General features: G+C 39.4%; 1 protein-coding gene across 7 annotated transcripts in view; it reads left to right on the top strand.

Annotated features, from left to right (window-relative positions):
* Nucleotides 1-10,896, top strand: part of LOC111149208 (LIM and calponin homology domains 1) — a 103,630-nt gene extending 92,734 nt beyond the window's left edge. For all 7 annotated transcript variants that reach the window (XM_022506151.1, XM_022506157.1, XM_022506154.1 and 4 more), the window contains 3 exons: nucleotides 372-480; nucleotides 2,604-2,706; nucleotides 8,034-10,896. In XM_022506151.1, coding sequence (XP_022361859.1) covers nucleotides 372-480; nucleotides 2,604-2,706; nucleotides 8,034-8,059 — 238 coding nt within the window. In that variant the 3' untranslated portion in view covers nucleotides 8,060-10,896. The remainder of the gene's footprint in view (nucleotides 1-371; nucleotides 481-2,603; nucleotides 2,707-8,033) is intronic.
* Nucleotides 10,897-23,654: the final 12,758 nt, after the last annotated feature.

Here is a 23,654-nt window from a genome sequence, read left to right as displayed (position 1 = left end):
ACACACACACACACACACACACACACACACACACACACACACACACACATCCCCCAAATTCTGTGCCATGACGGAGGCCTGTTGTATTGGGTCCAACAGGCCGCTTGCAACTTGTATCTGATGCTTAATTCCTGCTCGTTATCAGTTCAGTAATTGCCATTGCATTCATGATATAAACCATCCATGGTTTATATCTTATATCCTATACTATATAGATATATATCTATATCATATATATATACATCTTATATTTAAGATGTTAAAATCCATCTTTTTTTTTTTTTTTTTTTTTTGCTTGAGGCTACATGTTAGTGCATTTGACCAGCTACTCTAGATGAACGTCTTATTACTCCGTATATTTTGAAACCCAGGTCTATCAGCGGGAAGAAGCTGTGCTCGTCCTGTGGGCTCCCTCTGGGCAAAGGAGCCGCCATGATCATCGAGACCCTCCATCTCTATTTCCACATCCAGTGCTTTAGGGTACGTATGCCCGCCCTCCTCTCTGAGGTATGTGTTCTAGCATCTTCTAGCATCATTCTGTGCTGAGAAATTTCCTCCCGGAAATCCTGACGGGCCTCTGCTTGTGAGGCCAGGCCCTCTGGGTTGTACAGAAGTGTTCGTAGAGCCAGCCCACCCTTCAGGAAGAAACTCTCCTCTCACACGTCTCTCTGGGACGGCAGGTTAGAAGAAGCAAAATGGATTTGTGCAGCGTGTCTGGAATGTAGCATCTTTTCCGCTTCTGACACTCTTGTGACTTCACAGAAAGGTTATCTTTGAATGGAAGATTTTCCATCAATTAAGTGGCTAACAGCTAGTTGCTTCCTCGTAGGTCTCTGAATGCCTTTGTGCGTAATCATGGATTGAGTATCGCTCCCTCTGAGAAGCTGCCCTGACCCCCAGACGACGTCAGTTCCTTTACAGTCCTTAGAGAGAGGCTTTCCTGGTCCTTACCACTCACTTGTTTCATTGTTGAATTATCACCTCCTCACACCATCCTTAATTATCACCATCCTTGAATTATCACCTCCTCACACCTCCTTAAGGGTGGGGGCCGTATCTGTCCAGCTCACCGTGATTTCCTCTGAACCTAGCAGAGATGAAGGAATTGACCCATTTGCTGAAAATGCAGAGGCCTCGCTCCTAGTCTCACATCTCCTGCCAATAAGGGGGGAGGTGAACCAGTAAGGAGGTGAACCACTTCTAGCTCATTTATTATGAAATTGACAAGTTGGGACTCTATTAGCACTTCTTTTTTTTCTTTTCCCCCAACTCATGGACACAATTCCAGTTAATATCTTATGTTGAAGCTAAACCCTTGAACTCTGAGTAAGAATCATTTCTTTGTCTTCACCAAGCTACCGTGCTTTCTCTCGAATTTTGTCCTGTTCCTTTGTCGGTAGTGTCTTCAGCTATCAAGTAAACTTGCATGGGTTTAAAATAACTCCCACTTTACCTATAAGCTAAGAGAAAGCAAGTAAAGTCCCAAAATTATTAATTTAGTCATATTAGTAATTAGTGCAAAACAGGACTTACCTTGAGTAAAACGTAATATGGATCGTTAATTAGACTCCAATGATCAATATTCTCATTGTAAAATGAAGCTAGACAATGTATATCCCCACTTGTCTCGGAGTGTTTTGAGGCTCAAAGAATATACTTTTTAATTCCCGGCAATGCCAAGATAATGTGCTCTGATACCACGGTTTGTTCTCAGAGACTTTCCCCGAACTTGAAATAATCCAGACGGCAAAGAGTCTTCGCGGTTTCTCAAGGGAGAGGAGACTGGCCTTCTTAGCTATCAAAGCCTTTATTCTCTCTAATGATTCACTTCCTAGAGCTGATCTGACCCTTTAAGGCAGATCGCCTCTTAGATTTACCCCCTACCCTGGAAGTCGGTGGAGCTTATAACATAATTTGGATGAAGCTTTCCTCTACCCGCTGGGTGACCTCAGAGAATGAATCTGGGGCTGGTCCTCTTTGGAGCTGGGTCCTAATCCCCCCAACCCACCACAAAAGGCTGGCCTCTGAAACAACCTCCGTTTCCACCTTGTCCGTTCTAAGCAATGCCTCCTCAGGCTGACTGTGCTGAAAGGTATTCTTTTCCTGCTGGATTTGTAGCAGTGGGCGTTACTGCTTTCAGTGTGGAAATGTGAGGTGAGCCATTTCCTAGTCATTCTGATCTGGCAGAACTCGCCAACGGTAATGGAAAGCATTTCAAGATTATTCACAATTATCAAGTTTGAATTGATAACCCATTGGCCGTGTGTTTATTTAAAACCACTAGGATGTCGTCTGTTTGGAATGGTTGTTCCATCCTGATTGGGGGTCAACTCGACACCACCTACCAGCTCTACAATCCTGGACAAGTCAGCGAGCCTTAGAATCAGTGTCCTTCTCTGTAAAATGCAAGGAGTTAGGATAAAATGCTACAAGTGTGTTGTTGCTGTGAGTCAGCTCTGGTACAACGTCTTCCATATAGTAGATGCTCAACAAATGTGGAGGTTGTAGAAGCGATTGTTGCGTACTTGTGTGAACCATAACTAAGCATTATAAAGAAATGAGTCCTTGTGCACCTTATAACTTCTGTTCTTTCTGCCCTACAGTGTGGGATTTGTAAAGGACAGCTTGGAGATGCAGTGAGTGGGACGGATGTTAGGATTCGAAATGGTCTTCTGAACTGTAATGATTGCTACACGCGATCCAGAAGTAAGTACCAGGGGGCAGACACAGGATACCTTGAGACGAGTGTGTCACATGCCTTCTGCAGGACCCAGTTTAGAAATTCAACTGTTCCCTCATTGATTGACACATCTACCCTGAGGGTAGGATTTATTAGCACGTAGGGAAAAGAAACAATAAGGAAATAACCCGTATTTACCACTTGTTTCTTACTGGAAGTTACTGTTACAGTGTGGCCAAATTCTTTTTATCCAGAAACATTATTTTTATCCGTTAATACACCAGGCAGGTAAAACCAAGTTTGAGATGTTGCTTGAGTTCACCATAGAGATTTTGGGGAGATAGAAGGAAGACACAAGATCTGTGAAACACTGTTCATTTGTGGAGGCATATCTTTAGAAAGCCAGCACCACTTGGGATGGCGTCAGTGTGAAGAATGGCTCTCCAGTGTTCATCAACTCAAGCACCGTGTCCTCAATGTCTGCATGCCCTACAGTCAGGAGTTGTGTGACACGGTCTGGTTTTGTTGCCAGCTAACGTGAAAGTTCCTTTAGAGCCAAGATGAGGGGTTCTACTTCTCTGGAATCCCTGCCCCATACTCCTTCAAAATGCCTTAGTACATAAACAGAGCGTACCCAGTCTCTGGGGCCCTGAAGCTCATTTGAGCAGTCGGCCCCTAATCCTGTGTCTGGGTCTCCTACTGTAGACAGTCCACGTTGGTTTTGAGGGCACCAGGGGGCACTGTTGCCCAGCTGCTGTTTAGAAAATCTGCAAATAGCCAGCCAGTGGCTCATCTCCGAGGTACTGTCCTTCTGGTGGGGAGCCTTCCAGCAAATTCATCAGTTAGAAATTCCTCCTTTAAAAACAATGGAGGGAGGGGCGCCTGGGTGGCTAAGTGGGTTAAGCCTCTGCCTTCAGCTCAGGTCATGGTCTCAGGATCCTGGGATTGAGCCCCTCATTGGACTCTGTGCTCAGCGGGAAGCCTGCTTCTCCCTCTCCCTCTCCCCTTGCTTGTGTTCCTTCTCTCGCTGTGTCTCTCTCTGTCAAATAAATAAATAAAAATCTTTTCAAAAATTGAATAAAATAAAAATAAAAACAATGGAGGTGAGGAGTTGAAATTCAAGAATCTTTTCTTATTTCTCAAAGTAAGTTAAGGAACATCTTTAGGCTTTTTTACATGGGTCTTTAAATCTGCAAGACTGAAGATTTGAAGAGTGAAATTGAAATTAAGTTGTTTTATTGCTATAAATTTAGTCAGTTAGGGAAGTATATGCCTCTTTTAATAAAATCGTAGGAAATAAGAATTAGATCAAACCCAGGTGGTTTTGATCTATGACAAACATTTGACTTAAAGTCAAAACAATTCCCAATTTTGAGCTGCTGCCCTCAAAATGGAACCATGATACCACATATTATATATGGATATTAATCTTATATAATTATATGTATATAGTATATAATATTGATATCAATTTATGCTATGTGTTATACATGTAAAATATGGTATAAATAGTAAAAAATAACTAAAATGAGCAACAAATGAAATAGTATACCATGTATGATCCAAAAGTATATATATATCTATAATATATATAGTAATTAAATATATTTATTTAAACTGGATTTTTATTTGCTTATTTTTACACATTACAATGGAAAACTAAGCCCTTTTCTCCCATATTCCAAAGTGATTTTAACTATCCTCTTGTACAAATAATACTTTTCTCAACCTCAATGAACCAGATGAATGTGAATCATGGAACCAGAAGAGGGTGCTCTTAGGTTGAAGGACTGTTGAGCCAGATTTGAACTGTACTGGAAATCTGAATTTCTTTCATAATTTAAAGTGCTTGAAGGATATCCACAGAGAACAAACCTGAGCCCACGTCTGGGTTACAGCAACCTATGTTCATCCAGATTTTTATTTTAATTGAGAGAGTGGGTGATTAATTGTCATTTCTTTTGGAAACTAGCTTTTTGGATCTAGGCCAGCAATTTTCTCTTGTGTATACAAATAAGAAGGACCTTAACTGCTTTTAATTCCAAATCTAAAGACAAGAACCATGGAGTTATAATCACCTATATGAGGTTACAAATTATAATAGTCTCATAAGATAAAAAAAAAGTGATTTGGAGGTAGACTAACATGATTTTTAATTTTAATTTTTTTTTTTAATTTAAGTTTTATTTTTTTAAACATATAATATCTTTTTATCCCCAGGGGTACAGGTCTGTGAATCGCCAGGTTTACACACTTCACAGCACTCACCATAGCACATACCCTCCCCAATGTAACATGATTTTTAAATTTTTTATTTTATGCAAAATACTAGGAAATTTTTTTTTCTTTGGATACTAAGAAGAAAGCAAGAAGGCATATTACTTTTCTGCCTAGATGATGTCTATAGACATTCAAAGGAATGAGTCAATAAAATTATAAATGGTATAAGGTTAGAAAATAGGGTTGTTTAGGGACACACCGAATTAAAGGTGAAAGTCTCCAAAATTAACCACTGTAATCACTTTCTAATTATTTCTTAGAGAGAAGGTTAGAATGTACATTTGTATGTGTGTACACACACACACACACACACACACCATATGTGTGCGATACATCTACCCGCCTATGTTCTGTTTTTTTTATTTCACGAAGATAATCACATAGTGTCCTTTACTTTTGTTGCTCTTGTGTTTAATTTAATGATATATTATGGCAATTTTTTTTTTAGTCATTTTCTCATATAACATTCATCTCCCCATGCTTTTAGATGGCTTTTTAATACCTGAATACAGTCCCATTGTGTGGACTTGCCGTAATTTCAGACTATTCTCTGTGCATGGGCACTTCGGTTGTTTCCAGTGTTTTAATATGTTCTGGTAAAGGCCCCAGTGGACATCCACGTACAGACGTCCTCATGAACAGTCGAAAGCATTTCTGTAGGGTAGATTCTGAGCACTGGGACTGCTGAGTTAACAGTCATGTGCTTTTAAAATTTTCAGACAACTTGTCTAATTATCTTCCAGAAAAGTGCACTCTCCCTGCAAAGTCTGTAAGAGAGCCTCTTTCTCTCTCCATGGCTATGTCAGTTCTGGATCACATCAGACTTTTTAAATTCCCACTGTGTTGCATGGGGAAGGGAAAATTGCATTGTTTTGACCTGTATGTCTTTAAGTGAGTTTGAACATCTTGTTTATGGACCATTTCTATTTCTTTTTTGCTATTAAAAAAATGTATCTTTCTTCTCTATCCTTTGCCCATGGAACCATGCTAATACTTGATTTGTAGTTCTTTTAAAGTAAAGACATTTTCCCTTGATTTTATATTTGTTGCTTATTGCCGTTGTCATAGGTCTTTCTACTTTGTGAACATTTTTTCATAGAAAAGATTTTCATGTAAAGTAATTAAACATACCTTTTTTTATTCTTTCCTTTTTGGATTCTGGGTTCTGTGTCCTGCTTAGAAAAACTTTCACTACTTCAAGGATTTAGCTGGGATTTCTCCCAGAATTATTCTTTATTTTCTCTTTCACATGTAACTACGTGATCATCACAAATGTATTTTGGGACAAGAACTGAGATAGATATCCAAACTTTTTTCCCCCCAGTTACAAGTTGTGCAAATTTAACTGAAGAATCCCTTTTTTTTTTTTTTTCATTAATTTGAAATGCCAGCTTTCTCATAAACTAAGTTCCCCATAGGTATTTGGATCTATTTCTAGATGTTTTATTATGTCTTATTAACCTACTAATTCTCAAGTGTTGAATAGTTTTAATTATTATAGCTTCTTAATATTTTCATATTGAATAATAATGACTACTTTCTTTCCAGTTGTTTTTTCCTAACTCTTCTTTCATGTTTATTTTTCCAGGTAGATATTAATATTATATTGGGGCTAAACTTTACTTAACACATGACAGGGACAATGACCAGCATATCTGAGAATAGTGCTCATTTCTTTCTTGGTGTCAGAAGAAACAAATATATTAGCTTAAATGTGAATCAGTGGAGAAGATAATAGTTGGCTCGAGAAGTATAAATATAGTTGAATTTGTTGAGTATATCCCAGATGCAATAAAAAAAAAAAAGTCAGAATGGAAAGAAATGGCTAAAAAAAATCATTTTTCTTTCTTTTTTATTTGATTCTGATATGAGTTGGGTGGGGGATGGGTAGATGGAAGGGATGGTTTACATCATAGGCGTTCTAAGTGAAACAAAATGATTTCATTGTGTGGAATAATAAAGCCTGGATATATAATCCTATTTTCTTCAAGTAACTAGTCACATTTAAATGAAATTTTTCTGTTGGAGGGGAGAAATTGCATAACAGCATATTAAAATGCAATTCCTAAAAGCAATGTAAACAGTTTTTAAGTTCATATGTAAATGGGAATGGAAGTGCAAAACAAATCACCTGCCACAAATCAAGCCATCACGTGGCTAACTCATGCCATTTGTGCTTGGGTATTGGGTGACTGTGTCTCTGTGTCTGTTCCGTCATTCATTCTGGTGAAATGCATTTATTGCAAAATCTCCAGGGTCTTTTCCAGTGTTGCGATTGCCTCATTACAACTCTAGTGCCTCCAACGAAAGAGAAACTTTGTGAAGGTTTCAGCAGGAAATACGGAACCCAAACCATCCTTCTAGATGGAGTTGCCAGATAAAATAGAAGATGCCCCCATTAGAATGTTTTTGCCCTATTAAATTTGAATTTCAGATAAGCAATGATCTTTTTTTCAGTAACTATAGGTCCCAAAGATTCCATGGTCAGGATTTAGCACAAGTATATCTCAAATATCACATGGGGATATACTTATACTAAAAAAAAAAAAAATTTTTTTAGTTTTTTTTAATTTGTTGTTTACCTGAAACTCAAATTTTGTTGGGTGTTCTGTGTTTTTATTTACTAAATCTAGCAAATGTGTATGAGTCCATATGTAAATCCCATGTCACATGCCTCTGGTTGCAATGTATTTATTCTTCTAGAAACCAAAACCTAAAGGACCAGAAAAGAGAGAATATTTTCTTGCTTATTTGCCCCTAGAAGACAAGGTAGGGAGTTTAACGAAGATCATTTGGCTTAAGGGTGAAATCCAGAGGATTTCAACCAAACTTGACAGGGCAGATGAATCCCCAGGACTCCTTGTTACGTTCTGGAATGGGACTCAGGAGTGCCTGTCTGACCACCTCCTGGTGACGCCAGTACTTCTCTTCCCTGGGCCACACTTGGAGCAGCAGAGGGGGACAAACTCCCCCTCAGAGGGAGAAGAGATTTGGGCAGAGGTCATTACCAGTGCCCTGAGGCAAGAAGTGTTGCATCCTCTAACCAAATACTACCCCGTGTTCTTTGTTGCAGGTGCTGGCCAGCCCACAATGTTGTGATGTGCTTTTCAAACTTGCAGATCACTCACCATTTCTTTCTGGAGGGTGTCTCCTGGCGACCATTTCACCAAATCCCAAGTGTGGGGGCTCCTTGGTGTTTATCTAATTTCAGAAAGGCTGTTCTAAAAGATGGTATCTGTTCTTCTGTAGCACAGTGTTTGCATTCTTCCTGGTTTTCCGTTTCGGTTTTGATTTTTGTTTTCTTTTGGTTTTGCATTTGCACAGTACATACAAACAAATAAATACAGTGTCGTGATCCTGTAGTTCACACGAAGGTCTTACCATGGGCCAACAGGCTCATGGTTTCAAATGGGTTCTTCTCTTTTCTGAGAGTTCCTGAAATGAATGAGGCAATAAACTTGTTTCGTTGTAGTATTTTTAGGAATTAAACACTTCTTGTTTACAGAATTGAGCTGCAGAAAGTGCAAGACATGCCAATTTGAGATGTGTCGTCTTCTAAGATGGAAGCCTAGCATTCATGCATTTCAGAAACTAAAAATCACACCATAGAGCTCTGAGCTATAACTTGTTTTTAACGCAGAGACGCTAGTCTGATACTACATACTGTAATCCCGAGACATCTCTTACTTACCTTTGGAGGTGGAAGTCCTACCAATAAATTATTGCGCCGTTAGTATTAGATTTTGTGTGCTTTAGAAGTTCTGTCATTCATAAAGGCTGGTCTGTTAAAGCGAACCCTTGCAGTATCAGCTAGACTTACTCCGTGGGGACACTGCCCAAGGGTAGGAAGAAACCATAGGGAAATATTTCAGTCATCGTCTCCAAAGTTCTTACCCAAATCTGTGAGGAAGTTTTATCTCCAGAAGAGTGGTGGGTCAGTGAGAGCCAGGAGGGGTTTGGTGCTTGCTTCTCTTCAGGCTGTAGATTGAATAAGAGACTCCGTGTGAGGCCTTTGGAAGCTGTCACCAAGATCAGTCCATCATGAAGTGTGACCAGGGCTCATCCTTGCCTACAAGTTCTTCTTGAGGGCCCAAAGGTGTCTAAAGCAAAGCATTAAGACCCTCCTCCTAGAACCCAATGACATATGTCATCTTGAGCCACCGACGTGCGATCAGCAAGAACTTCCAACTCATAGTGCACCCGGCCCACCGCAGTGGACATCTGCCCTCTCCCGTTCTCCTGTATCACCAACCCTCTTGACTGTCGACAATTCTAGAACTTTAGAGCGGAGCTCTTGTGGAGAGCCGGCTTCCTGTATGCCCTGTGTGATGAGTTTCCACTGGCCAAGAAAGGACTCCAGTTACTAAAAAGCATCACGTTTTAGATCTCCAGGCTGTTTTTCTTTAAGACTGGGGAAAGGGGAACTATTTATTCTGCCTTAAAATGACGGCAAATAAGTGAAGATGACATTTTGTGAATGTAGACTATGGATATACTCCTAATAGGTTAATGTAGTCATACAAGGAGATTAAGTAGATGTTTTTCTGTTTATGTAAGCAATAATTTTTTTTCCTGTGTCTTATTGAGTAGGGCTAGCAATTATTTATTTACATGCTAGACTGTTCTCTGCATGCGGGTTCCATGTAAGTGCAGAAATTCCCTCAGCCACTGGAGGTAGTTTGAACATCTTGTCATTTGGAAGAGCTGTTGTTAGATTGGAATTTACACATCATTTCATTAAAAAATTGTGCCTTAGAAAATGCGAAGCTGTTGCACATAGTCAGTGATGAATTCTGGACACAGTATGTTGAAGAGAGGTGAAGTCACTTCCAAGTCACTAAGACTTCTCGTGGAGGTGTTCGCTGTTTTACAGGAAAAAAAAAATTAAAAAAAAAAGAAAAAGAAAAATAGAAAAAAAATTTAAAGGTTTTGAAAATGTACAGATTAAGTTCAATATTTTGATTAACCACTTGCATGTTTTATTAAATATTTTGATAATGTGGATGTTTACACTTTGCATGATATTAGCAGAGTACTTTGCCACAAATAATGCACAAAACATGTACAATATGATCATTCATAACCGATTTTTATAGAATACTTTTTACATGTGTAACTCCATCTGTTATGTAAGGACTATATGAATAATGCACATTCTCATCTGGTTTCACAAACCCATTTATACATATTTCTTAGTGAGCCTCATTGTACATGTATTGAAGCCTGAATCGAGTCAAGAAAAATAAAGCCCCATTCTCCAGCTGCGAAATGTGCTTTCCCATAATGAACAATAGTCACCAGCACAGAATAATCTCCAACATTTTCTAAATTCTAATTGCCAACTGTTTCTATTTATACTTGATTTCTATTTCATTTGGAGTCTGTTACATGGCATCTCGGGCAGACTAGATCTTGTTTTTTCCAATGCAGCATAGCGAGTATGATCTATTTCTTTTCAAATAATCTTTGAGATCCCGGGGTGGGGGGGAAGCTCTGCTCTGTTGAGCTACGATGGAAATGCGCTTGTTTAAAAAGCAGATGAGGCAAGTGAGTGATTTATTTTCTTGAGGAAATATACGATTTTTTCCCCTCATGCTCCAAAAGCTAGTCCTTTCTCTTTCTTAAGAAAAAATGAGTAACCCTTTGTTTTTCACTAACTAGCAAACCATGTCATTTCCTCATTCTTTCTACGTAGTGTTATTAATGCAAGACCTATTCTAGTTATCTATACACAGTGTAAGACGTAACAAACTGAAATGATCCACCTCGTATGTGAGTCCGTCCGAAAGGTGTTACTGCTCTGGGTGGGCCAATGTTCTCTATCAGTTATACTAACCTTCATTTAAAAATATTTATTCTAAAATGCCTCTGAGAAATAGTTAAAAAAAAAAGGAAAAATTAAAAGTTGTCTAAAATGCAACAGCTTTTATAGTATATGTACATTTATAAATAAAATACTCAAATCAACTTTGTACTCTATTAATTGGGGGGTAGGGAGGAGGGGTCAGCTTTCGGACTTGGGGAAGAGAGAATCAGGCTCGCTCCGTTGTAGCTTCGGGTCTGGGGTTACGTAGTCAGATGATGGCCATGAAGCATGTTTGCATATGCATCTTGTTCCATTTTTGAGGTCAGCTGTTTAAGGCAAATCGAACTTAGCAGCTGGTTGTAGGAGTCACTAAGGAATTGCCTTCCACGGAAGGATTCAGACTCCTTGAACTGAGACACACAGGTCTCTCCTGGTGGAGAGACCCTGCAAATGCCAGTGGAAATTATCTGATACAACCAAATGCTGGAGCATTTCCAGCACTGGCCAGAGAGAACCAAGCCAACCCCTTGAAGTCGCTAGATTTTGCCACTGTCCTTAGCGCTTCTCCAATGTTCCCTCTCACTGTCTACATAGAGTCATTTCACTGAGGGCTTTTTTTCTCCATTGTTGAACCAGGAAATTTGCTGCAAAACAGAGGCTTCCTTCTGATGCCGTGAACTTCCCACAATACACATGGACCTTCCCTGGCCCTCTGTCCCAGATTTGTAAGTTGTGCTGCTAAAAGCAAGCAAGTTCTGTGAAAGCTCCCGTCGCTCTAAGACACAGTGTTCTAATTGCTACCACAGATTCGTATTCTGGTTCTTTTTGCCAAGTGCGGTAGGCAGCTAGTGGTTGCCACCCTTTCCATAGATAAGTGACTTCTTTCCCTTGCCTGAGAGAGTTTGAGTAGCTCTCAGAGCGGTGGCCTATATCCATCCTTACTGAAATGAGATTCTGTTCAACTACAAAGAGAAGATTGTTATCACACATGTGCTCTCTAGAGCATGTCTTTACCAAAAGAATAACATTCTACCTCAGACCTGCTGGACTAGCTTGCTTTCCAGGACTTGCTTCAAGACTTAAGGACTTCTTGGTGGAGTCCAAATTTAGACCACAAAGGACCCCGCCCCAACCTTTGACATGATCAGAGTCAGGGGGTTACAAACTCAAGTGACTGGAGGGACCAGTTATGTACTGTAGGAACCAAAAGCGGAGAATAGAGTGGTGTAGACTATAGCAAATGGGCAAAAGAACAGTTCTGTCTCAAGAAAGAGGCGGCTACCTGACTCCAAGCAATTGTTTGCGTATGAAATCTGCAGCCTTTTAAATGTTGACAACAATTCAAAACACTTCCCAATGTGTGCCAAGCCAACTTGTGAGACCCCCCTAAAATATATCAGCAAGTCTAACTTTGTCCTCAGGCCACCTGTTTACAACCCACAGTTAATCTTCTCTTGGCTTTTTCATTAGCTGCTACACACTTGCTTTCCTAAGTGTCATTTCCTTTGACAAACATACCAAGAAATGACTGAGGAAAATACTTACTTTCGGAGGGTCTTGGGTCATTCCGGGAAAGAAGCTCAAAGAGCCGTCGATCAGCCAGTTGTATTGCTACGATTCGTAACACTTTCGGGCAGCATTGTTCGTGTATTGTCCCCAAAGACGGCTATTTTAGAAGCCCCCATGTTCAGCATTTTCCCGAACCATGCCCTTCCCCTTAATAGTTCTTCCCGAGTGACTCGAAACCACAGGAAAATGTTTATACATAACAAAGTAGAACTTTTCCTAAACTTCTTGAGCATTATTTCATCAAAGGTGGTTGTGCCAGCATCTTTTCGTTTATCAAAAAGCATTTTGGGGCGCCTGGGTGGCTCAGTGTGTTAAGCGTCTGCCTTCGGCTCAGGTCATGATTTCAGGGTCCTGGGAGTGAGTCCCACATAGGGCTCTCTGCTCAGTGGGGAGCCTGCTTCTCCCTCTGCCTGCCACTCCCCCTGCTCATGCTCTCTCTCTCTCTCTCTCTCTGACAAATAAATAAATAAAATCTTTTTTAAAAGCCAGCATTTTGGGCATGTATATATACATCTCGTTATTCCATAGACAAGAAATGAGGTATAATAGGAATAAGTGACTTACTCTGGATGAGTATAAGATGTTACATAATTGTGTATTTCATCAATCATCTCCAATCAGCGGTGACTAGGTTAACCTCCTATTCAACTGCGCTCGGCTCTCGTGTCTGGGACCTCACACGAGACCAACAAGGAGGACCTCTGAGCAGAGTTGGAATTTGGCAGAATTTAATCGACACTCAAATGGGGGAGCAGAACATTCTTTTTATAGTGAATGTATACTTAAAAATTCTCAAATGGACTTAGAATTCCATTTTTACCCCCTAGGATTTGATTTCTTTCTCTGAGAAGACAGACAAGAGCTGGCTCTTGGGACGTGACATTGGGCATCTTAGCATTTGCTGGAACGGATGCTAAAGGGTCTCTCCAGCAGAGCCCCACTGACCTCTGCCCTGACACACGACACTCCCAAAGCCCCTCTACCCTCCCCAAATCTGGTCTCCAGAGCTGGGAAAAAGTAGCCTGCCTGATAACACGTTTGTCCAGCCCAAGTTTTGTTTCACAATGGGACCTCCACTTTCTCAACCTCAACAGCAAAGGCCTGAACAAAGGAAGGGTCTCTTTCTAACCACCCCAATGGGGAAATGACCCTGAGGGCACAGTGCAGTGATTCCTATGTCACAATATTATTTCACTGCTAACAGATTCACTGACAACACTAAATCAAGGCATTTCATTTTTCCAGCAAGAATAATGACATTATCCAAGAAAACCTGGTTTCCTTATTGTCCACCAAGGAGCCAGAGAATTATTTCAGTGAGCCCCGTTGGTTTAGAAAATACTGTGGCAGGAAAGTGACTGAAGTATAACTCTAGGAAGCCCCATAAACATTTCATGAAGCACTACACTCCCACTCTCCATGGGCCAGCATGAATTACTATCCCAAGCTCTGATCCTGGAGCATTCAGCAGTTCCTTCTGAATCCATGAAAAGTTTGGATGGTATTTCGTGTTTTCCAATACTTTGAAGATTGAGAAGCTACACCTTGTTTATATGATAACACTCTGGGAAACAAGTGGAGTGTTTGATTGGCTAAATGTAGAATGCCTATTCTGAGATGATCCAAGAAAGTTTGAAAAGGAGGACTAATCAAAGTAATTTGCCTTACCAAACAGTAAAATTTACAACAAAGATAAAAATAAACAAGTACATATCTTGGGCAAGAATTAATAAACTAATCATAATTAACACAGCAAAGTGTACAGCCCAGAAATAGACCCAAATAAGCATGAAAATTTTAGTGTATAATAATAATGGTATCATAAATCACTGGATACAGGAGGAATAGTTAATTAATGTCACCTCTTCACAATAAAGTTAATCTCAGATGAATTAAAGTGTTAAGTGAAAACAATGAAAGAATGATAGGTTTAAATATGTTTAAATACATAATAAAGGGAATTTGAGGCAAAATTTAAAAGTGATGAAAAACTTGGGTTAATATTCCCAACAAATAAGCCAAAAGGTTAATATCTTCAACAGATGAAGTCCTTTGCAAATCAATAGAAAGTGGGCAAAGGAACATTAAAAAGCTGGGCAGAAAAGAAATATAAATGGCCAGTAAACATGAAAAATAATGTTCAGCTGTACTGGTGATCAAAGAAATATAAATTAAAACAACGGTAAGACAAGACTCTCCCTACATCCTCCCAAAACAGAAAGTCATTCAATTATATTAAGAACTTAAAACTTCCATATCACAAAAAGAAAGTTTTTAAAAGGCTACAAACAAAGAGAAGTTTTGTCACAGGTACAACCAACAGAGAATTAGTATCCAAACTGTATAAGGAACTTGTAAGTATCAATAAGAAAAATACAAACAGGTCAATTTAAAAAATGGACCAAAAAATGAAGAGTGATATCATAGAAAATATGAACAACCAAAAAAAGCAAAAATATATTCAATTGCATTAAGAAGAAAATGCATATGAAAACCATTATGAATGTCATTTTATGCACACTGAAATAAAAATTTAAAACTTTGATGACACCAATAATTAGTGAAGATATGAAGCAATGGAAACTCAAACACTACTGATAAAAATGTATATAGTAAGAAGTTAACATTCAAAATATATAAAGAACTTAAACAACTTAACACTATAAAAACAACTAATCTGATTTAAAAATGGATGGAGAATCTAAATAAACATTTTTTCCATAGAAGACAGGCAGATGGCCAACAGACACAGGAAAAGAGCTCAACATCACTCATCATTTTCCTAATCTCATTTCCTATCTCATTGAGCTATCAGCTCACACCTGTCAGAATGGTGAAAATAAAACAACACTTAGAAACAAGTGTTGGTGAGGATGTGGAAAAAAGAAAATCCTCAAGCACTGTCGATGGAAATGCAAAATGGTGCAGCCACTGTGGAAAAGAGTATGGAAATTTCTCAAAAAAATTAAAATTAGAACTACCATATGATCTGGTAATTCCACTACTGGATATTTATCAAAAAAACAAAAAACAAACAAACAAAAAACACTAATTGGAAAAAATGCATTGACCCTTATGTTTATTTATATACACATGACCCCAATGTTATTACTTACAATAGCCAAAATACAGAAGCAACCCAAGCATCCATTGATAGATAAATGGATAAAGAAGATGTACTTTATGCGTGCACATGCACAGACACACACACACACACACACACACACACACACACACACACAGGCAGGAATATTACTCGGCCATAAAAAAGAACTACTAGCCGTTAGCAACAACATAGATGGACCTAAAGTAAAATAAGTCAGCCAGAGAAGAAAAATACCATATGATTTCACTCCTATATGGTTTGAGAAACAAAACAAATAAATTTAAAAAAAAGATAAAAAGATAAAAAAAAGAAAAACCCCACTCTTAAATTGAGAGAACAAAATGGTGGTTTCCAGATTGCAGAGGGGGTGTAAAATAGATTTTTTTTCAAAGATTATATATTGGTAAATAATTCTACATTAGCTTAGTGAAACTGATGAAGCTCATACCCCTTAATGTAGCAATTTCATATCTAAAACATAACTACCTTAGCCTAAACTCTAAAGAAACTCAAACTTTCACAAATGTCCTCCATAAGACATATTCAAGAATGACCCTCACAGTGCTGTTTGGATATAAGTTATGCCATCACATTTTAGCAGTGAAAAATGAGCAAACTACAAAGTGTACACATACATTTGGATGAATCTCAGGAAAAATAATAGGTTAAAATAACACGGTGCCATGTGCTTAATTGGTCAGCACATATACCAAAAATAACAAGACACCCCATATGACATACATTGTAACACCATTGATGTAATGTCCAAAGACAATAGGAAACCAAGCATTGGGGCACCTGGGTGGCTCAGTCATTAAGCATCTTCCTTCAGCTCAGGTCATGATCTCAGGGTCCTGGGATAGAGCCCCGCATCAGGCTCCCTGCTCCGTGAGAAGCCTGTGCTCCCTCTCCCACTCCCTCTGCTTGTGTTCTCTCTCTCATGTGTCTCTCTCTGTCAAAAAAAAATAAAATTTTAAAAAAGAAAGAGAAAACTAAGCATTAAGGTCTCCTGGGAGGCACATAATATGTGATAAAAGTAAAGCAAAGCAAAGCAAAGGAATAATACAAAATTCAGAATTTGGGGTCAAAGTGGGGGAATGCTATCAAGGAGTGCTCACAGGGAGTATCAATTTTATTGCCTTTTTATTTTATATCATTCGTAAGTTCTGTTTTGAGTACCTTTAGCCTTACCAGGTATTACCAAACTGCCTTTTGTTTTGTTTTGCTTTGTTTTTTTAGAGAGAGTGCATGCAAGGGTGGGGGGAATGGGGAAGGAGGAGAAGAGAGAATCCTGAAGCAGACTCCCTGCTGAGCAAGGAGCCCAGTGTGGGGCTCAAACCCAGGACCCTGGGATCATGACCTGTGCTGAAATCAAGAGTAGGATGCTCAACTGACTGAGCCACCCAGGTGCCCCACCAAACTCCTTTTTAAAGCAATTGTTTCTGGTAATCTAATAACGATGTGTGGAAGATCCATTCCCTCCATCATACCCAAAACTTACTATGTCAGGCTTCTTAATTTTTGCTGGTCTGGTGGAAGGAAAATGGTGCTTCATCATTTTGATTAGCATTCCCCCAGCTACTGGTAAAACTGAGCATATTTTCACATCTTTATTGGATGGTTCAGTTTCACTTCTGTGAATTGCCCATTCATTTCTTTTGCCAATTTTCCTATTTAATTGCTTTTCATTTTTTATTACTTTTTAGGGATTTTGTGAAGATTCTAGATTCGACTCCTTTATCAATCACATGCATTGCAAATGCTTCTCTCCATCTGTGGCTTGTCCTGTAAATTTCATCATGTCTTTCAACAGTCGATTTTTAATTCAACATAGTAAATATATGAATATTTGTACACATTTTGTGCTCCTTGAGTCCCATTCCGGAAATCCTTCACTACAATTTTATAAATATATTCTGCTACCTACTCTTAAAATTTTTTAAAGTTTTGAATTTCACATTCAAATCTTAATCAAGTAAAGTAGGGTCTAGTGTTTTTCCCCTTGGATAGTCTGTTTTCCCAGAACCACTTATGAAATAATTCATCTTTTGTTCTACTGATTTGTAATGTCACTTCTGTGAGGGGCTGTTTTGCATAAATCTGAGAGTCTGTTTTCAGACATTTTTCCATTCCATTTGGTTTATTTGTCTATCCCTACACCAATATCACACTTCTTAATTAGTATATTTTGAGATTAAGCCTTGACACATGGAAAGGCAAATTTCCTTCCTTTCTCAAAATTGTCTTGGTCATTTTGGGACTTTACTCCTCCATATGAATTTTAGGGTAAGCTGTAAAGTTTCTCTAAACTACCTCTTAGGATTTTGACCAAAATCTAACTTAAAGACCATAATTTTTTAATTGTTTTTGTTAGTATACAAAAATACCACCTTTTTTAGTGTTTCTCTTGGACCAGCAACTTTGTGGCACTCTCTTATTAGTTGTAACACATTGATTGTTGTTTCTCAGGCATCTTTTATGTAGTCAATCATCATCTACAAAAAAAAAAAAAGATTATTCTGTGTCTTTCCAATTACATCTTCATTTTTTCATGTGTTATTGTAAAGATGACTAGTAAATGATGATAATGAGTATCCTTGTCTTATATTGTTATTCTCTAAATTATTTCATTTTTAAACTTTATTTATTGTTAGTACTTACTAGTGAAGTATAGTTAACATACAATGTTATATTAGTTTCAGGTGTACTGCATGGTGATTTGACAATTCTATATATTATTCAATACATCCTACGGTAAGTGTAGTCACCACCTGTCTCCATATAATGATATTACAATATTATTGACTATATTCAGTGTGCTTTTGCACTTTTGTACTAAAATCACACTGTTAGTTATATTAGCAAAACAATTAGACATTCTAGATATCTAGCAATAGAGAAATAGTTGTGAAAATAATGGTATATCATTATAATAACATTCTACCATTGAAAAACTGCATTTTCAAAAACATTTCATTTACATTGTTAAAATACTGACCAAATGGGGACGTGGGTGGCTCAGCCGGCTAAGCATCCCCACTGATGATTACCTGTCAAGTCATGATCTCAGGGTCAGGAGGTTGAGCCCCTGTCAGGCTCCACACTCAGCGAGGAGTCTGCTTGGGATTCTTTGCATCCCTCTACCCCTACCCCTGCTCATGCTCTCCCTCTCTAAAATAATAATAAATAAATAAATCTTAAAAAAAAAAAAAAACACTGGCGCTAAAATACTACATTAAAAAGCCGTGGTATCTTGGGCTCCCTGCTCAATGGGGACTCTGCTTCTCCCTCTCCCTCTGGCCTTCCCCTCTGCTCATGCTCTCACTCTTTCTCAAATAAATAAATAAAATCTTTTTTAAAAAGCCATGATAGCAAATGATACATATGATTCAAGTTTTTTTTTTTTAATTTTTAAAGATTTTATTTATTTGATAGAGTCAGCGAGAAAGGGAACACAAGCAAGGGGGTGTGGGAGAGGGAGAAACAGGCTTCTTGCCAAGTAGGGAGCCCGATGCAGGGCTCGATTCCAGGACCCCGGATCATGATCTGAGCTGAAGACAGATGCTTAACACTGAGCCACCCAGGTGCCCTAAGATTCAAGTTTTTATAAGTAAAATATATGACATATGTTTTGTATTCTATACGTTACCCAAGTGTCCCCAGCTTTTAAGACTTAGAGGATTGAGTTTCCCCATAATATCCAAATATAAATCCATGCCCCATCCTACAGGTCTCTGGGAAGTAGGGTCCTCTCTTCCGTTACTTGTGATGACCTTCAGCGTGTCCCGGTTGTGGTTTTCCACCTTCCACCCTTCCACGGCTGCCACCGGCTTCTTCAGGCCCTTATGCCTATTTCATCATTCTTTTGATACTTAAGCCCCAAACATGGTCAGAACCCATCACTTCTTTATTCTTCAGGCACCAGCTTACAGAGGACTCCTGTGGTTTAATCAACTTAAGTATGGCTTAAGGATACGTAGCCAAATCACAAGGCCAGAAAGAAAACACCAAATTACAATTCATGTGTCATCACTCTTAGAATCCATTGGCCATGGGGCTCGTGGGTGGCTCAGTGGGTTAAGCCTCTGCCTTTGGCTCAGGTCATGATCTCAGGGTCCTGGGATCCAGTCCCGCATTGGGCTCTTGGCTTGGCAGGGAGCCCGTTTCCTCTTCTCTCTCTCTGCCTGCCTCTCTGCCTACTTATGATCTCTCTCTGTCAAATAAATGAATAAAATCTTAAAAAAAAAAAAAAAAGGGACGCCTGGGTGGCTCAGTTGGTTAAGCAGCTGCCTTCGGCTCAGGTCATGATCCCAGGGTCCTGGGATCGAGTCCCACAATCGGGCTCCTTGCTCGGCAGGGAGCCTGCTTCTCCCTCTGCCTCTGCCTGACACTCTGCCTGTGCTCCCACGTGCTCTCTCTCTATCAAATAAATAAAATCTTAAAAAAAAATGTTTAAAAAAAAAAAAAGAATCCATCGGCCACACCTGTTCACAGGGAACCATGTCTTTTCCTCCTCCTTGGCTGTGGCCTCTGGCCAGCTGTGGCCTGAAAGACACACTCAACTGGAGTGTGTGCTCTTTCACTCCATCTCTCTTCCCCTCTTTGCCCATTCCTGCCCCCCTGGAATTCTCCCCTTATATACAAACATGCTAGAGGAATGAGATCAAGTCAGTCATTATCATGATGATTTCTTACAGCCGCCCTTAGTCCACAGTGAAAGCAGCCTTTACCTTACCAAATGTCTCAGTGAACACCTCAACCTAAAGAAGTAGCATGGACTCTGGAGTTGGAAAGTCCAAGTTCAGAGACTAGCTCTACCACTTACTACTCATGACCTTGAGCAAGTTGTTTATCCACTCTGTGCGTTAGACATGAGGCATCATAGAACATACGACATAATGTTATTGTGAGAATTGAATAGGGGAATGTATTTAAAATAGGACATATTCGGGGCGCCTGGGTGGCTCAGTCTGCCTTTGGTTCAGGTCATGATCTCAGGGTTCTGGGATCGAGCCCCACATTAGGCTCTCTGCTCAGCGGGGAGCCTTCTTCCTCCTTTCCCTCTGCCTGCCTCTGCCTACTTGTGATCTCTGTCTGTCAAATAAATAAATAAAAATCTTTAAAAAAAATAGGACATATTCTAGCATATAAAAAAGGTTCACAATTTCCATTAGCATTGGTATTACCATATGTTGGTAGTAATATAATGCAAGTTATAGCAATAAAACTACTCTACCATTAGGGCTATAGTATGAAGAAAAAAAAAAAAAACTCCTGCTGAACTTGTATCTTTATGGCTAGACAGGCTTATCAGGATAGCTTTTCTGAGAAAAGAGAGTCTACCCCCAAAACAAACTCCAGCCTACATCATGAGGGCCACCAAGAGTGCAGAAATACTTGCAAACCATTGTGCAAAAGAAATATGTACCAACTCAGAAGGAAATAAAATACTGAAATGGGCAAACAATATACTGATAGCAGTTACTTCTGATTAGTGAGATTATGGGTGATTTTATTCTATCTGCAGGCTTTTGTGTGTTTTGCCCACACTGACCGTCTATTGCTTTTACAATATGAAAAAATAAGAACATTACAAAATACGGACAAAAGCCTTCTTCTAAATACACACCAGATAAGACAGTTTATTAGAATTTATTCAATCACGAAATTCTATAGTGAAATGTAGTCTCGGCTTAAACAAAGAGAGAATTCATTTTGGTATTCAGTCCTGACAGAGCCCTGCCATCGTGTGGCCCGGTTACTGTTCTGGGAGCGGCCTGCAAGCCTTTCAGCTGCAGCCCCTTCGTGCCTTGATTAGAGATCTATACCCTTGGGGCTGACTCAGATCTGAACGTGAACTTGTAGCCGACACCAGATCCTCATCTCCATTTGCAGCTTACGTGTGTCGCATCCACCCTCGCCTTCCAAGTGGGTTGCGAAAACCGCTTCCCTAAAGCTTACGTCATTTGTCTAAAACCAGAGTGTTACCACTTTCCAAGTTTATTATGAACTCGCATTTGCATAGCAGAATGTACTTGGATACCAGAAAAGGGATCCAGGTAGAGGTTAATGGCAAATGTTCTCTGCCTTCAGAAATACAACAATTAAGATGAATCAGAGGTTTCTGACTCTGAATCAGGTCTGCTCTCCTTGAGAAAACAGCTTGAGAGCCTTTTTCTAGCCTTCTGGTCCTTGAAAAAAAGAAAGGCAAAGCTTTTCTTAATGGGTTCTGTCATGGAACAGAATCCTAGGAACAGCTAATAACAAAGACTGACAAAAGACGGGCAGGTAAGAGAGTCCTAGAAAACGTGGTAGTTTGACCGGCATGAGCATCTCCCAAAGTGTGTTCCTCAGAGGTGTGATATGAAATACTCTTCAAGGAAAGAATTCCATGGTCAAACATGTGTGAAAGGTACTGCATATCCTTTTTCTTAGAGATACAGAATACAAATGAAAGGCCTGAGCAGTTCTGCAGTAGGCCCGTTTAAATGTGTTAAATCTGCGTTTTCCTAAATATATTTCATCAGAAAACTCTACTCCAGACTCTCCTCAAAAAGTCTTCTGACACTTGGGTTCCACAGACTACACTTGGGGAAAAATTAATTGAACAATTAATACCTTTGGGAAATAATGCAAGTGCCTTGATAATAGGCAGACATTTTTTTTAAATTCTTAGACCATTTTTAATTCTTGATGTCCAACCTCAAGAATGGCAGCAATAAATCCAATGGGGATACTTGCATCTGGAACTTATGAAAGTAGGAAGCGAAGGCTGATATGAGGAAGGGCCAGGGCCACTGTGGGAATGGCTGGAATTTATTAGCACTTTTTATTCAGGGGCTGACTTCTGCTAAGAAGCAGTGCTTTCATTAGGAACTCTATCAAGAATATGGCTCAAGTATTTATTTCCCAGTGCAGGAATAATAATTCCTTAAATACAACATTGGTGATACATCAAGAGACTGAATACTGATGGAAAGGGTGATTTCCCTACCTAATGTCCTTCCCTCTTCCCCTCACCCAGCACTCAGGAGGAAAGCCTCAAACACTAGTATCCAAGGATTCAAGCATTGAACCTTGTCCAGAGGGCTGGAGGGCCTCAACCCATCCTAGAACGTGTATAACCACCTTGAGGTCGATTTAAGGAGAACAGACAGCCAGCATGAGGTAGTATTGAAAAAGGGTTAGACAATCTGTCCTGATAGACAAAGGAAAGAACGCATGGAAGTCAGGAGCTGGCGAAAGGGGCTGATACTGGTCATCTATGTGACCCACGAAACCAGATTCTAGTCTCATTTGGTGTTTCAGAAGAGTATCCAAAAGATGCTCTTGTGTTTTCTACCTGGAGAATCTTTTGAATGGCAGAGTTTATCACTTGCCTTTCTCTAAATTACTAGTTTATTTTTGTGAGAAGGTCAAGAAGTATCTTTTTTCTTTAATAAATCATTTAATTTTGGTTGTTTTGGTAAAACATTTGTGGTAGTTCCCAGCTTCGGTGTTGCTTCTTTATCCCCCTGTGTAGAACTTGAGAATGATTTTTTTTTTTTTAATTTAATGTATTGGACTGAGAGAGACAACGAGAGAGGGAACACAAGCAAGGGGAGTGGGAGAGGGAGAAGCTAAGCAGGAGCCCGATGCAGGGCTCCATCCCAGGACCCAGGGATCAGGACCTGAGGTGAGGGCAGATGCTTAACTAACTGAGCCACCCAGGTACTCTGAGAATGACTTTTGGCTCTGAATTGAACTAGTATGCACATCGGTATACTTTACATGATGCAGAGAAGAAAAGTCTGAATAACATAGAAGAGAAACTATTGAACAACCTCACAATCTCTCCTTCCATAATAGTTCTCAGAAAGGGGCCTCAATAAAAAACACTGAGATTTCTAATAACTTTAAAGTCACTGTGATCTTCTTCACCGCCTGTCGTAACAGATACCCCAAAGATGGGGACTCTTGAATTCAGTCTACCAGAGTAGCTTCCCAACAACCCTCCTATAGCAGTCATGCTGAGTAGGTAAAATTAACCCCTCCATTGACTCCAGGGCTGTGGTCTGATTGTTATCATCCATCAGGACAATCCCACCCCCTTGCCACGGATATCGGTTCCAGCAGTCTTGGTTTAAACCAATCAATGCATTGCTCCATCAGCAGGAATCTCAGAACTTTTGTTAGGTAGTTGAGGAAAGCATTCTTTCTCTGGATAAGAGAAA

Source organism: Enhydra lutris, unplaced genomic scaffold (genome assembly GCF_002288905.1).
Source record: "Enhydra lutris kenyoni isolate GAN:26980312 unplaced genomic scaffold, ASM228890v2 scaffoldscaffold21, whole genome shotgun sequence".
Lineage (NCBI taxonomy): Eukaryota > Metazoa > Chordata > Mammalia > Carnivora > Mustelidae > Enhydra > Enhydra lutris.
The sequence above is the reverse complement of the archived record's forward strand: the minus strand, read 5'-3'. Positions and strand labels throughout refer to the sequence as shown.